Source organism: Anabrus simplex, chromosome 4, assembly GCF_040414725.1.
Source record: "Anabrus simplex isolate iqAnaSimp1 chromosome 4, ASM4041472v1, whole genome shotgun sequence".
Classification (NCBI taxonomy): Eukaryota; Metazoa; Arthropoda; class Insecta; order Orthoptera; family Tettigoniidae; genus Anabrus; species Anabrus simplex.
Genome location: NC_090268.1, coordinates 291,248,338 through 291,264,485, shown reverse-complemented (window position 1 = coordinate 291,264,485; position 16,148 = coordinate 291,248,338). Strand labels below are relative to the sequence as shown.

Below are 16,148 nucleotides of genomic sequence, written 5' to 3'. Positions count from 1 at the left end.
CACAATTCCTGCTGTTTTCTAGCCTGTAGCCACACATCTTGTTATATTTCTCTGGTTTAGGGAGAGAGACTGATGTATTTCAGCATTGTAATAAATGCGGTGGGTTGCATAAAACTAGGTCGCAAGGGGAGGGTGAACCACCCAGTATATTTCATATGGCAAAAGACCTTACAATCACTTACATAAATAGTTAAAAATAACTAGATATACACAATGAACACATGTTATTGAGATGTGAAGAGCTGTTATCAACACTTCTGGTGGGTACTATTCAGATAAATAGCAACAATCAGAATTGGATGTCCAGAAATATCAACCAGCTTCTTCGGTGACTGGATGCAATGGGCAATCAATGACTATATGTTGAATAGTTTGAGAGGTAACCACAGTCACATGAAGGGCTCCATCCTAGCATTCCCTACTTATGCTGCCCGAACCTCCATCTACAGTGATTCATTCGCACTCGGTTCAATGATATCCAAATCTTTTGTGGTAAGTTGAAACCAGGAGGCTCTTTACAAGGTTCAGAGATTAACCCAACTTGGCCATAAGTTGATGTAGCCCATTCTTCACGCCAAACTTAATTCATACCGAACTGCGAATCAAGCAGCCTTCCATGAGGAATTTCTACATTTTAATCTCTCCTTGATACTGTTGCATACAGTTTTTGTTTATTGGAAATCATTGATTTTTGCAGCATTTTTACCAATCACTTTTCAGGGCTCTTTGCCTTCGAAGATGAGGACAAATGTTGAACAAACAGGAAGCCAATTCGGTGGTGTGGGCTTCATGATGCCAGGTACTGTCATTATAACGTTCAGCTGGGTGACAACGGTCTTTGTGTGTGCACTATTGAATCATACAGGACTACATTATTCTGCAACAGGATAAACTAAGGCAAGGGCTGTTGTCCTTGGAACCATAGCATTTTCTCCCAAACCTCCACAACTAAGCTTGTGCAAGGTGTTGTTTCGTATGTGAGCTTGCTGGAACTGCAGGGGAGATGTTCCTTGTATGTCAGAGAACAGTCTAATACAACACTCGTGTATTTAGGGTGAGTATTATTCTTAAGTTGATGACATCTGAATTCTACTCGGGCCATGTAGTCGGCCTGCTTATGGTGCAAGTGAAAACAACTGATCTCAGTTTTGTTTGCATTTGGTTTAAGCCACCAGATGTTGATCTAGTTGTTCAGTTTATGGAGATCTTGTGCAAACATATTTTCAGCTGTTTTTGAAATCACTTGACTGAACTGTCAGAGCTATTTCAATAGCATATATGAACTTTCAAGAAACTGTAGCTAGTAAGTCTGCAGTGCAGAGGTTATAAAGAAGTGGAGCATGAATTGAACCTTGTGGTAAACCATCGTTTATCTGAAAAATTTGCTTACTCTTCCATGCAAATGCACCGCTTTACATTTATTACACAGCACGCTATTGAGCAAACATGCAAGGGTCTTACAAGGAATTATTTTTTAAAAATTTGGAAGTATTCCCTGTTGCCAGACTGTGTCATATGTATCATTAGTTGATGATGATTATTATTATTATTTTTATTATTATTATTATTATTATTATTATTATTATTATCATCATCATTATTTACATACAGCATATGCTGTATTGTATCAAATACTAGCTTTTGTCCTCTATCTCATTATACTATTATTACATTTATTGAAATAAAAACAGTTGGAAAAGAGCAAGGTTTCACATTCAGACACAGCTATCTGCAGTGCTATTATTTGTCTCTACTCGCTGAACCTGTCATAGCATAATCTGGCTTGAACTTTTACGCTTGCACTCTACACTTTCTGAAATTTCAGTGGAGAGTCATAATATAATTTCATCAACTGACAGTCGTCTTCTTCTCAGCGTAGGTGCAGGTGAGTCCTTAAACACCATTTTACAAGGTTATGGTAACTATTATTACTCCATCTAATGATGGAAATATGTATGTATTGAATAGGAGGACATATTAAATTTCCTTTGTAAAGGTTATGGTTGTCGTTTAGCCTCAAGACAACATCCCTCACGCCCGCTTTTACTGTATCTCGCCAGTCATTTTTTTTTGGTCGTCTAGGTGGGCACTGTTTACATTGAAGTAGAAAACAAAGTTAGCAACTGTGCCAGGTGCACCTTTCCTCTGTAACTGACATGATGCCCATTTGTTGCCAAATTGTATCATTCCTGATGTGAAGGTTTAAGGAGATGCTCATAGACCAGTGAGCATTTCCATGGCAAGAAAGTTGCATTCAGTGGTTTCGCTGGATGGATAGCCAGCATTCGGCTCCATACAGCGCAAATGAAGGTACTATTGCTCTGTATATCAGGCGAAGAGGCATTCCTTTGTCACAAAGTACACCAGTGACATACAACCACCACATCCAGATCATATTTATCTTAGCATCAATTGACAATATCATATCAACATTAAAATATTTACGTTTTTGCAATTGTAAAATAAACACTATTTTGCCCCAGTAAGGCAGCGAGCTCACCAGTTCAAGTGCCATACCTTTGTAAGACATTGGCTATCACACTGTTGATACACCACTGCAAACCTCTTTTGAAGCACAATGCAATGGCAGTGCATTAGGGGAGGTACATACTTCAACTTGTAAAACATGCCTGCCGTTGGCTTTCAGGTCAAACATTTTCCCAGTAGAGAAAAAAATTAATTTGCCAGATAAAAAATCCATCATAAGTGATTTTTAGTTTAAACTACCTTCTTAAATCACATTTGATATCCCAAAAAAGCAAGATCCATTGATATATAACCTTGCTAAGACTAATTTTATAATATGGCCATAAAACAATACCGAGATGGGAAGATGGGAGAAAAGAAAGAAAAGAAGATCTATACCAACACTTTAGAAAACTTGACATTAGAAAAGTGATGGTAAGAAAGAGACTGCGATGGCTGGGCATTGTTGTGAGAGCAGAGAATACCCTTCCAAACAAAGTGTTCAGCTCTCAGCCAGATGTAAAGTGCTCAAGAGGTTGCCAAGAACAAGGTGGTAGGATCATGTGAGGACCACAACGGCCACTTTCGAAGATGCAAGAGACATGAACATGGAAAACAAACCTCTCTGAGGTCGTCAACAAATTTCTCAGTTCAAAGCAAGGAATTAAACCTCTGATGTAAATTGTTTAGCCAGTATTTCTTCCTGTAAGTTACCTTTTACTTTTAGTGAAGAAATGCCCAACTAGAAATGTTTATTAAAATCAATATTTTAATTTTTTAAATTATTCTATTAATATTAAACAGAAGTTTTTGTTTCCCAAATTGACACAATTATTGTTTCACGTTTCACGTTTTTGCTGGATTACAGAAGTGGTGAAATTATAGGAAGAGGGCACCGAAAGTTACTTTGCCCAGGGTGCCAATGACCTAAAACTAGGCCTCGTAAAAAGAATACTGTCAGAGTTAGAAACGAACAAGAGTTGACTAAGGAAGGTCAAGTAGGAAAGATGAAAAAAGTGAAACTAGTACAAGTAAGTTAAATGGCAGCAATATCAGACTCAGCTAAGCATCCCATAATCTCCACACCATACCCTACTCTCAAGTTGATACTCTCTCTCTTTCTTGTCAACTTTACGGTATTTGCTAAGAAATTGGAAAGCAGTTTGGCCTTTTTTCTTTCTCAAAGGAAAGCAAATATATATTCCTTGATATAAATTTTCATAAAAGCACTGGATAAAGAAGATGAATGGTCACATAACTTTTTTTTTACATCCATGCCACGGGTAACTACATGAATTTGGTTATATCAACAACAATATAATTTGAAAAATGAACAATGTAACCCTCATGTTTTAATGCCACTTAGAATAACTTTTTTTAAATCTAGACTGAAAGGTCAGTTTTAATTGCTACAATGTTAATAAAAATGTGGCAAAATTAAGGAAATCAAGCCAGGAAATATTTACAAAAGATGATAATGTTCACCAAAAACGCCTTCAATACTTACATTGCCAAGCAATTGAATTGTCGTTTTGGCAAAATGACGCTATGGTCAGGCCGGTGAGCACAGAATGGCTATGACATGAAATCTTGGCACATTTGATCGTAGCTAGATTGTCGGTGCCATACATATGGGCTATTCTAACTACAAAATCGTGCATGCAATGGGCCTTCCATGCGCCATCGTGTCCAGAGTGTACCATGTGTACATAGATTCGGGCAAAACCACCATCGCTACGGTCAACTGCCGTGGAGTACAACATTGTTGACAGGGGTCACCATCAACTGATTTGGATGGTAAGAGCAGATAGATGGGTCACAGTGCAACAGATTAATCGCAAATTCAATGCTTGGTAACAACGAAGTGTTACTACCACCTCGCAATGAAGCACAGAAGGCACAAGTACTTGAGTACAACTGTTCACTGCACATCACAAGGCTCAAAGAATGACACTGGCACAGGAACACCACTACTGAACTTTCACAGCATAGAGAAAGATCGCCTGGACAAATAATGGTAGCAGTTTTTTCATGTCAATGGCAGGCTATGAATACGGTGGGTGGGTGTGTAAAGTGAGTTAAGTTAAGAAATGGTGTCAACTGAGTTAACAGTGGCATCAAAGAGAGGAGAGAAAGCTGCTTGCATGTGTATAGTGAGTTATGTCATACTGTGGATGGCTACGAAGTTATTGAGTTGTGTATTATGTGTTAAATTGACTTGGCCAGGCTTTGGGTGTGCAAAGTGCGTTATGTCCTGCCCTCCACGACTTACACACTGAACACTATTCAATACTTTATTCTGTGCGTGCAAAGTGCATTATGTCAGTTTGGTAGTGACTAAGTGCATTTTATTTGCGCTGTTCATCAAGTTGGCTAACAATATAGAATGACTTCTTACACTAAGCATCACCGATTTTTATCACTGAGTGAGTACTGAACTAAATTCCCACCACCTAGATGGTCACATAGTCCATTGTCAATCATCATTTCCCAGCTGTTCTATTTGTTGGCTAGTCAAAGGCCTTGTTGCGGTTCCTATTGCTTTGCCCACAGAAGCTCAATTTTCACAGTGAATGTTATGTGAGCTTAATTAAGGAGCATTATGTCTTCCAGAAAGGGAAATATTTTTTATTAGGCAAGGATCAATCTACCGAAAGCAACGGAGGAGAATCTGGTAAGTAAAAGTGCTTCAATTGTCATTCATATCGCTTAAAACCGAATGAGTTGGCAGTGCGGTTAGGGGCGTGCAGCCTTGAGCTTACATTCGGGAGATAGTGGGTTCGAATCCCACTGTTTGCAGCCCTGAAGATGGTTTTCCATGGTTTCCCATTTTCACATCAGGCAAATGCTGGGGCTGTACCTTAATTAAGGCCACAGCTGCTTCCTTCCCACTCCTAGCCCTTTCCTCTCCCATCATCGCAATAAGACCTATTTGTGTCAGTGCAACGTAAAGCAAATAGTAAAAATAAAAATTAAAAAATTGCTTAAACCAGTATTATGCAAGTTGTGTTTTTATCAGAGAATGCTCTTGTGAGTTAGGTTACTGATTCATGATCAGTTCTAATGAATCTGTCTTGGAACTAACGACGAGAAGCACAAAATTAGAATATGCTAACTTCATTATTTTAAAATTAAAACTATCGAAAATTATAATTGAGGAATAGATGTAGTGATTCTTATAGCATGCTGTAAACTGATGGTAATGTAGTTCACTCTGATTTATAAATTCAAGTTCTGCACCTTCTATTCCTGAAGAACTTCCGTACATTTTGAACTTCGATGATTCCCAGGAGGACCCAGACTTCAGTATTATTGACTTCTCATCTGATTCACCTTGTTCTGATGTTACTGAAGGTACACCCCAGAAAAAAGTAAAGAGGGTGTCACACAAGGAAAGTGCGAGTAGTTCTTTTTTAAATCCTTCAGAGAGTGAACCTGACAGACATTGCATTAATTGAAAAATTCCACACTGTTCGAAGTGTCAGTGCACGAACCTTCTCATGATTTTGAAGAAACTGGATCTGTCCGTAACACAAGTGGAAAAGTGTCAGTGGGCAAAACAAAAACAGTTACGTCTTAGCGATGTGCATGATGGCTTTGCAAGATTCTGAAATGCTCCAGACCATTGGCCATAAATTTCTAGTCCCTGGCCATATCCATATGAAATGTGATTGTGATCACAGTATGTATGATAGAAAAAGCAAAGAAGAGGTGCAATGTAAATACTGATTACCCTCACGACTGGACCCAACTGATTAGGCAATCCACCAAGAATAAGCCTTTTATCGTAAAGGAAATGAACCATGAAGAACTTTTGGATCTCTCAGCGCTCTGCGAGGTCCTCTGCAACACAGGAAAGTAAATAAAAACTAAGGTCGTCCCAACTGGAGGGAAATGAAATGGTTGCATTCTGACAAAAGTAACACGGGCATTAGTCATTATAAAACAAAACTTGATACCAGTGAATTTGAAGAGGTCTCGTTTTTGAGGTGGGGCAAGCGTGCCACCCTAAACCCACCTGCAGCTGACAATGATCTAGTTCCCATCTCTGACAAAAAGAATAAAGATTTAATGGATCTCCTCCAATTTATCTTGCCAGTTTTTCACAACTTCTACAAGGAGATTCCCTCGGTAAGCATAGTACGAGACTTGCACCTCAACACCCTCAAGGATGGCAATGATGAACAACACAATGTCGTGTGAACATAATGTTTCTGTCAACGAACTGTGACATTTTGTGAGGTGAAATGTCAATCATGAACAAATTATGAGTGGGTTGTGTAAATAATATCTGCATTAATACTGAATGTGGTATTCTAATAATAAAGCCAAATCATATCCATATTACTGCACAGCATTGCATTATATTACTAAATGTGGGTGTGCAAAGTGTGTTTAGTAATAATTTATTTGACAACTCGTGCTGTTTGGCTACGTAGGCCTAATTACATGAATTTACATGGAATTTATTATGACGAGTTACCCCATTGTTGTGAACAGTATTAGGTTACTGAAGATATAATTCAAATTACTCATATTCCACAACTCGATTTTGGGTTTCAAACTGAACTTTAAAAATGTATTTTCTCAAAACTAGTAAATTGTGACATAACGCACATTACACACCCACCCATCATATGTCACCATGCACTTGAGGCAATGGATTCTCTTGTCAGCACGGTACAGTTCAGGCCGAAGGTGGCTGTATCATCATGCGGGGACAGCTCACATGGGATGAAATGGGATCTCTGGTACATGTGGCAATGTCCATCACTGACGAATGATACTGGAACCTGCTGTAGGATACCCATCCATTTGTTCACCTCCAGAACACTCCAGAAGATCTGTAAAGTACAGTAAGACAATGCACCATCCAGTCACTCTTGAACTGTGGTTGATTGGTCATGACATAAGAATGCTTGCCCGGTCCCTATGGTCATCCGACCTCAATCCTATTGAGCAAATCTAGGATGCTGTCAAGAGAGATGTGCACGCCATTGACCCTGCTCCAAACACACTGTGTGCATTACAGGAGGCTGTAAGTGGTCATGGAACAGTATGACTTCCATGTTTCTGGTACCTTGTAGAGCCCATGTCAAGCCACATTGCCATAATCAGGATGAAAGGGGGTGTTACATGCAGCTAGTCAAGTATAGGCATATCTAATTCAATTGCTCATCAGTGTAAATAAAAAGTGGTCTTATTTTGGGACCTCCATTTGTAGAAATTAGATATTAATAATGTGCACTAAAAACTTCTAAACTTCTTAAAAACCAACCAACCCCATGATGCAGCAACCACTGCTCAACCCAAAGGCCTGCAGATTATGAGGTGTCATGTGGTCAGCACAACAAATACCCTTGGCTGTTATTCTTGGCTTTCCAGATCGGGGCCGCCATCTCATCGTCAGATAGCTCCTCAATTGTAATAACGTGGGCTGAGTGGACCTCAAACCGGCCCTCAGATCCAAGTAAAAATCCCTGGTTTCGGCGAGAATCGAACCTGGGGCCTCCAAGTAAGAGGCAGGCACACTTGTTAAAAAAGCTGTCTAATTTTGAAACCTCCATTTTTCAAGACATTATCCATCAGGATCTTGAAAGATGCAGTGACCTCTGATAGCCTCACAGATATCATAAATGACCATGCCTACAGAGGTAAATAATTGACAAATTGTACAATTAATCCGTACTTCAAGGATGTATTTCAGCAACACATAAAATCTTACAATTTAGTCACCGATAATAATAATAAATAAAAAAACGTTTGTTTCCATAGCAAATCTGTACCCCACAACTTTTAATGATTGAAAATTATGGTTTCTATTCCTATAAGCAATCCACATGTACAACAAATGTTTCCTTATGAGAAAAGCGTGTGGATTGGCGAAATAAATTTCGGGTGAAATCTGCGGCAATTTAACTTCTCGTTAAAATAAACTACCACTATGCTTTACATGAACAGCAACTTCAAAAAAGTAACATTCTAGACACACATGACGTTCGAGTCCAGAGAGAGAATGAAGAAGTAAATTTAATTAAAAAGTTCCTAACAATGGTAATAAAATACAGTGCATTCCGAGATTTTTAAAGAGTTAAATCGAAGACGAAATTATGTTATCATTTTTATAGGTCGGTCGTTATTCTTGTCAGGTCCACTCAAATGACATGAGTGTAAAACAATCGGAGTCTATACCAGCAATTTTTCTCATGAACTGTAACTAATATTTTTTCAACTACATCCAGTTATTACTTCCTGGAATGTGTGCGATATATTTTTGTAATTTCAAACAAGGTACATAAATATTGATCGAGCTAATAGAATATCGAGTAAGCCGCACCAAAAGTAATAAAATTAATTTTAGCAGTAACTACGTACGAGAAGAATGAAGTATTCGTACGTAGCGCTCAACAGTTTGAAAGGCGATATGCATAGCTGATTGGTTAACGGTGGTAGTTAGTGTGATGTGATTGGTTACTGCGAGAGACTTGCAACTGTTCATTATATTCACCACTAAACATTTTCACTTGCTGCTCATCAATCCACAAAGACAGGTCTCCATTCCTCGGTGCATTCTTGCCTTGTACTGCGACCATGAGCAACAGTAACATCTTCCACATTTCAAATTCGGTGATAATCGCCATCGTCTTCATCATGGCAGACACAAGAACCCTAAAAAAAAAAAAAAAAAAAGAAAGAAAACAAAACAGGAATATAACATATTGCGCATTTCTGCCATACTGATCAGATTCATCAGCTAGGAAAGCGCTACGTAGTGGTTGCCTTGGCAACACAGCACTAGTACTGCACACACTATAATAGGTGTAAATAAACACAAGACTCACAGAGGATTAGTTTTAATGGTATCCGAACTGATCGACTGACACGGTAAATGAAAACATACAGTTAAACACGGATCTGTCATTTAATGTTACATCCGTGGTAAGCCCATAGGAACTTAAATTGATCTATGTTTTTTCTTTTGTAAAGTATGACTCACTGCAAAGTACTGTCTGCTAGTTTTAAGACAGTCCGAAAGGGGAAAGAATGCCCTCGAAACTCGCGTGTTGATTATCAAGATGGCTCAGATCGACAAGTGTAACAATACATTCAAGAGGGCATTTAAAGGTAGACACACTGTACTTACAAGAGAGTTCTCGTTACGATGTAATAATAAATAGTCGATTTCAAAATAGCTATTTGGTTCGGTAATAATGTTATATCCTACTAGAACACGGAGAGTATTCTGACATGGCGAAATGCAAACACTGATCATTTGATGGACATGAAATTTGTATCTCACGGGCAGCTGTGGATCCAGCCTCCCCAGACGCTGAAGGCGTGACGTCACGTGCAACAAAATAAATATCGTCTGCTCTGGAAACAGGTTTTTTTACCTGGTGGTGGGACTTGCCTTGGACTTTTTGTTTCTTATTTCAACAAACAACCTGAATACAATATGCACCGGCTTCTTGCTTACTTGTTTCTTCGTTGCAGAATCGAGTGCATCCTCGAAAAATTACTTATCGTCCTTTGACTACGAGGTCGATATCATAGGATATAAACCATGGTTTTGATCCGTAATGAATTGTAATCACAATAATAGTTATTAAATTAATGTCGTAATGGAGCACCTTTTCAATACTACCAGTATAATATGCAATATTATTGAATTACCTACATTACTAAACTAGGGACTAGATTCGGCATGCTCCAGATGCTAAGAATTTAGAGCCTAATTTATTTTTCAAATTTTACATATAATTCATCCCAGATTTTAATGTCAATTGTGTGTTTGTACATTTGTTTAGTTATTAGATGTGTTACATTAAGGTTGAAGAAGGCCAGCCAAGGCCGAAACTCGTCCCTAGTTTAATAATGTAGGTAATTCAATAATATTGCATATTATAGTATTGCAAAGGTGGACCATTACGACATTAATTTAATAATTAGTATTATGAGGTCGATAGGTGGATACTTGATCAAAATCAGACTGTACTTGGTCTTGACTTGATTGTTTTGTAGAATAATTTCGTTTTCAGAAAAGATGTCTATCCCAGAATTCTCACAAGACTGAATCCTATATAGCCTAATTATAGAAGTGTCAGGGTTATGAATATTCTCTTTGTTATGAATCGAGAGGCTAACTTGCCTACTTTTTAATGCCGTTTAAATGTAATTCGTTTCGAATATACTGTACATCTTCGGGCACTGTATGATTACAAAAATATTCCTACCCTTTCTCTCATAGTTTTGCCGACAATTCTTAATTGTGGTCGGCATTTTGTAGTTATGGAAACTTCCGATAACCTGTTAATTTAACCTTAACCTGGGATATCGTTATAAGCTTGCCAGCAATAAGATACACTACGTGTACTTGCTCATATTTGTATTTGTAATATGTAAATTTTAAGGTGTTAATGTTTAGTTGAGTTCAAACTGAGAACACCTGTTCTTTAATTTTAAAATCGGGTTGAGACGAACACAAACACCCCGTCACCAAGCCAGTAAAATTAACTAGATGCGACTAAAATCCTCGACCCGACCGAGAATCGAACCCCTGATGAGCTGACTGAAGGCCGTTATTCTAACCACCCAAGGAGCTAAACATTCGCCACACCCGGTGCTTGAAAATAAAGGAAATACTGGATGGTTATGTCGTTTACTCCTGTCACCTCGACTCACAGAAATGATGGGCAGTCTCACTAGCTAGAAAATTATTTGAGATTCAGCAGAAAAAGTTGATCCAGTACACAACTAAAAAAAAAAAAAATAATGCAAAAATTGCAAGAATATGAAAAAAGAATAGAGGAATTCAGTCATTTTCCAGATTTCATACATACATACATACATACATACATACATACATACATTATCATTATAGACTGTTATGCTTTTCAGCGTTCAGTCTGCAAGCCTCCGTGAATTTACTAAACGTCGCCACAATCCTCGATTTTCAACTAGTACTGTAGCGTCATTTAGTTCTATACCTCTTATCTTTAAATCGTTAGAAACTGAGTCTAAACATCGTCGTTTTGGTCTACCTCTGCTTCTCTTACCCTCCATAACAGAGTCCATTATTCTCCTAGGTAACCTATCCTCCTCCATTCGCCTCGCATGACCCACCACCGAAGCCGGTTTATGCATACAGCTTCATCCATCGAGTTCATTCCTAAATTAGCCTTTATCTCCTCATTCTGAGTAGCCTCCTGCCATTGTTCCCACCTGCACCAGCAATCATTCTCGCTACTTTCATGTCTTTATTAATAATCTTGACCATGATGGTCGGGATTGGATCCGTATTGACTTAGTAACAGTAAATATGTTGGAAGATAGTCCGCCTAGTCAATACAATTCATTTATTTACCTTTCACCTTAAACATCTAGTACATGTTTCGAGAATATTATGCATTCTCTTCCTCTTTCATGTCTGTTACTTCTAATGAATAAGATATCCTGAGTCCACCCAGGTTTCGCTCCCGCAAGTTGCAAGAAAACAGACCGATGTAAAAAGACTTCCTTCTTACAGAATACTGTTGAGCTCACTGCATTAGCCTTACTACATCTTGATTCAATCTCACTTACTATATTAACCTTGCTGGGAGATCACACACCCTAATAATACTTGAAATTATCGACCTGTTCTAGCTTTCTATCACCAATCTGACATTCAGCTCTGTTGAATTTCTTACCTACTGACATTAATTTAGTCTTTGAAAGGCTAATTTTCATACCATACACATTGCACCTATTTTTAAGTTGCAAGATATTAGACTGCAGGCTTTCGGCACAATCTGCCATTAAGACCAAGTTGTCAGCATAGGCCAGACTGCTTACTACATTTCCACCTGACTGAATCCTTCTTTGCCATTTTATACCTTTCAGCAGATGATCCATGTAAACTACGAACAGCAAAGGTGAAATATTACAGCCTTTTCTACCCCTGCAAGTACCCCGAAACAAGAACTCATTCTACCATCAATTCTCTTTGCCTTTGATTGATTTTAATAATCTACCCTTAATTCCATAGTCCCCCAGTATGGCGAACATCTTTTCCCTAGGTACCCTTTCATATGCTTTCTCTAGATCTACGAAACATAAACACAACTGCCTATTCCTCTCGTGGCATTTTCAATTACCTGGCGCGTACAAAAATCTGAAACCACACGGGTTCTCATCCAACTTCCTCTCAACGGCTGATCGCACCCTCCCTTCCAAGATGCCAGTGAATACTTTGCCTGGTATACTAATCAATGAGATACTTAGATAGTTGTTGCAATCCTTCCTGTTCCCTTGCTTATAGATAGGTGCAATGAATGCTTTTGACCAATCTGAAGGCACCTTACCAACATTCCATGCTAATCTTACTACTCTATGAAGCCATTTCATTCTTTCCTTCCCACTATACTTCACCATTTCAGGTCTAATTTCATCTATTCCTACCACTTTATGACACTGGAGGATTTTTTTTACCATCCTTTCCACTTCCTCAAGCGTAATTTTTCCAACATAATTTTTTTCCTCCCCAGGAGCTTGGCTGTAGACAGTTGAGAAGATGTTCAAAATTTTCCCTCCACCTCTCCAGTGATTCCTTGGGATCTATTATTATTTCACCTGAATTACTCAAAACACTGTTCATTTCCTTTTTCCCCTCCCTTCCTAAGATTCTTTATTACTGTCCAGAAAGGATTCCCTGCTGCTTGACCTAGTCTTTCCAGGTTATTACCAAAATCTTTCTACGACTTCTTATTGGATTCACCAACTATTTGTTTTGCTCTGTTTCTTTCATCTTCGTACAAATCCCTGTCTGCCTCAGCCCTTGTTTGGAGCCATTTTTGATAGGCCTTCACAAGCTGCTCTTACTTCATCATTCCACTAAGATCAATCAATCAGTCACTACTGATCTGCACTTAGGGCAGTCGCGCAGGTGGCAGATTTCCTATCTGTTGTTTTCCTAGCCTTTTCCCATCTTTACACACAGTTGTTCCTAGGCATTCCCTTGCTGTTTCTACTACAGGATCACTGTAAGCCACCCATTCTCTTCTATATCCTGAACCTGCTTACTGTCTACTGTTCAAAACTTCTCACTAATAATTACTTTTATGTGGCTATTTCTAGCCGGGTGCAGCCCTTGTAAGGCAGACCCTCCGATGAGGGTGGGCGGCATCTCCCATGTGTAGGTAACTGCGTGTTATTATGGTGGAGGATAGTGTTATGTGTGGTGTGTGAGTTGCAGGGATGTTGGGGACAGCACAAACACCCAGCCCCCGGGCAATTGGAAGTAACCAATAAAGGTTAAAATCCCCGACCCGGCCGGGAATCGATCCCAGGACACTCTGAACCGAAGGCCAGTACGCTGACCATTCAGCCAACGAGTCGGACTTCTCACTAATCACATCCATGTACTTCTGTCTAATTTCCTTCGTCCTGGAGACTTTCTACCCTTATTTGTTTGCAGACAGATTTCACTTTCTCTACCCTAGGCCTAGAGATACTTAGTTCACTACAGATCAGATAGTGGTTTGTATCATCGAAAAATCCCTGAAAAACTCGTACATTCCTAACAGATTTTCTGAATTCAAAGTCTGCTAAAATATTGTCTATTTTGGATCTGGTACCCCTAGCCTCCCATGTGTAGCAGTGAACAGCCTTATGCTTGAAGAATGTATTCGTAACTGCTAAACCCATACTAGCACAGATGTCCAGCAAACACGTACCATTCCCATTAGCTTCCATATCTTCCCCATATTTACCAATCACCCTTTCGTATCCTTCAGTTCTGTTTCTAACTCTCACTTTGAAATTGCCCATTAACACTATTCTATCCTTGCTGTTGACCTTGGCCACAATGTCACTCAATGCTTCATAAAACTTGTCAACTTCATCGTCATCTGCACCCTCACATGGTGAATACACTGAGACAATTCTCATCCTAATTCCTCCAACTGCCAAATCTATCCACATCATTCGCTCATTTACGTGCCTAACCGAAACTATGTTGCGTGCAATGGTATTCCTGATAAACAGCCCTACCCCATACTCTACCCTTCCCTTTCTAACACCCTTCAAGTACACTTTATAATCTCTTATCTCTTCCTCGTTATCTCCCCTTACTCGAATATCACTTACTCCTAGCACATCCAGATGAGGACAATCGGTGCCACAATCGTCCGCTTGAAAATGTTAGTGGATACTCTAGGTCACTTGACTCCAAGTTGTTGAAAAGCTCTGTCGCGTATTTGCCAGCCTCATCTGTATTACATGTTGCATGTCAATAGGCTTATAAATTTGTAGAACACCGAGTAATTCTTGTAAAAGTTGCTTGCTGATGACTCTGACAGGTTCCTTTCTTGGAGTAAAAGCTGCTCCTTGACACAGCCATGAGTTATCGATGAAATGCTGTTCCGACGTTAACAATTTCAAATCTCTGCGTCCCGCAGATTTAGCTGGGCATCGTGCACATACACACAGATTAACAATTCCGGATATCACGTACTTAACGAAAATAGCTGCCTATGCCATGGCATATTGGCTGATATATGTATTACTATTCCTTTTTGTACAAGATTAGCTTCAGGTCTCACCGACACGGATAGATCTTATGGTGACGATGGGATAGGAAAGTGCTAGGAATTGAAAAGAATTGGTCGTGATATTAAGGTACAGCCCCAGCAGCTGTCTGCTGAGAAATGGTAAGCCATGGGAAACCATCTTCAGGGCTGCCGACATGAGGTTTGAACCCACTATCTCCCGAGTGCAAGCTCACAGCTGCGTGCCTACAACTGCACGACCAACTCACTCGGTTTACTATTACTTGTTTATCTATCTTATGTATTATATGTTTCCTCTGTATAAAATATAAAATTGTGTTGAAAGATAATATGGTTCACGGTTTATTGCCTGTATAGTGAAATCCTTATATTCACTAACTTAAATGAATATAGGGTAAATAAGAAATAAGTAAATACAGTAGAAGTCCGTTATAACGAGAATCCACAACGGCGAAAATTTACTCGTTATAGCGGATTGTCGTTATATCCGAGTTCTTGTAAAAGTCGTGAAAACCCCCTTACTCATTAAATTCAGTATGGAATGGCAATCAGTTTGTTCAAAATTTGTTTTCGAAGATAATATCCACGCTGCGGCTTACTTGTTTGTTGTTTTTCGAAATCCGATACTACGTGAAAGTGTGTGTTTAATTTCATTCCGAAGAAATATATATTACGGTATTTCTTCGAATCCAAGACGACCCCCCCCCCGCACTTATTCCTTCAAAAAAATTTAATTAGGCCTTAAAAAGTTCTTTGTAAAATCATACGAATGTCTTTCTTGGAGTACGCACTTTTAGACTGTAGACGCCGAACATTGGCTTTAGTTATGCCGTATTTTTTGCGGCTGTACAGTTATGCTTTATTATTAACTTAAAATTGTTATCATAATATCAAAGAGAACTCGTTAAAAATTTGCCGGCAATACACATTCCACACGTCTCTACAATAAGACGACAATCCATCAGGAAAATATTCTTGCTTACTATAAAACTGTTACTTTCACTCAGCATCAGATATAACTGGCTGCCGCTACACGCACGTCTTGCTTGCCAGATTCGGCCAACTTCAGCGGCTAGCGATGTATAGGTCTTAATCGCGGACTTTGAAAGTCAATGAGCGAGTTTATTGCGCCGC

General features: G+C 39.0%; 1 protein-coding gene across 6 annotated transcripts in view; it reads right to left on the bottom strand.

Moving 5' to 3' along the window:
* The window catches only part of LOC136871898 (protein shifted), a 198,448-nt gene extending 188,500 nt beyond the window's left edge, over positions 1 to 9,948 (bottom strand). For 2 of the 6 annotated variants that reach the window (XM_067145592.2, XM_067145596.2), the window contains exons 1-2: positions 9,309 to 9,453; positions 8,975 to 9,135 (exon numbers count right to left, since the gene is read on the bottom strand). In XM_067145592.2, the coding sequence (XP_067001693.1) occupies positions 8,975 to 9,135; positions 9,309 to 9,388 (241 nt within the window). In that variant the 5' untranslated portion in view covers positions 9,389 to 9,453. The other 4 variants (XM_067145593.2, XM_067145594.2, XM_067145595.2 and 1 more) reach the window with 4 other exon arrangements.
* Between the last annotated feature and the right edge of the window lie 6,200 nt (positions 9,949 to 16,148).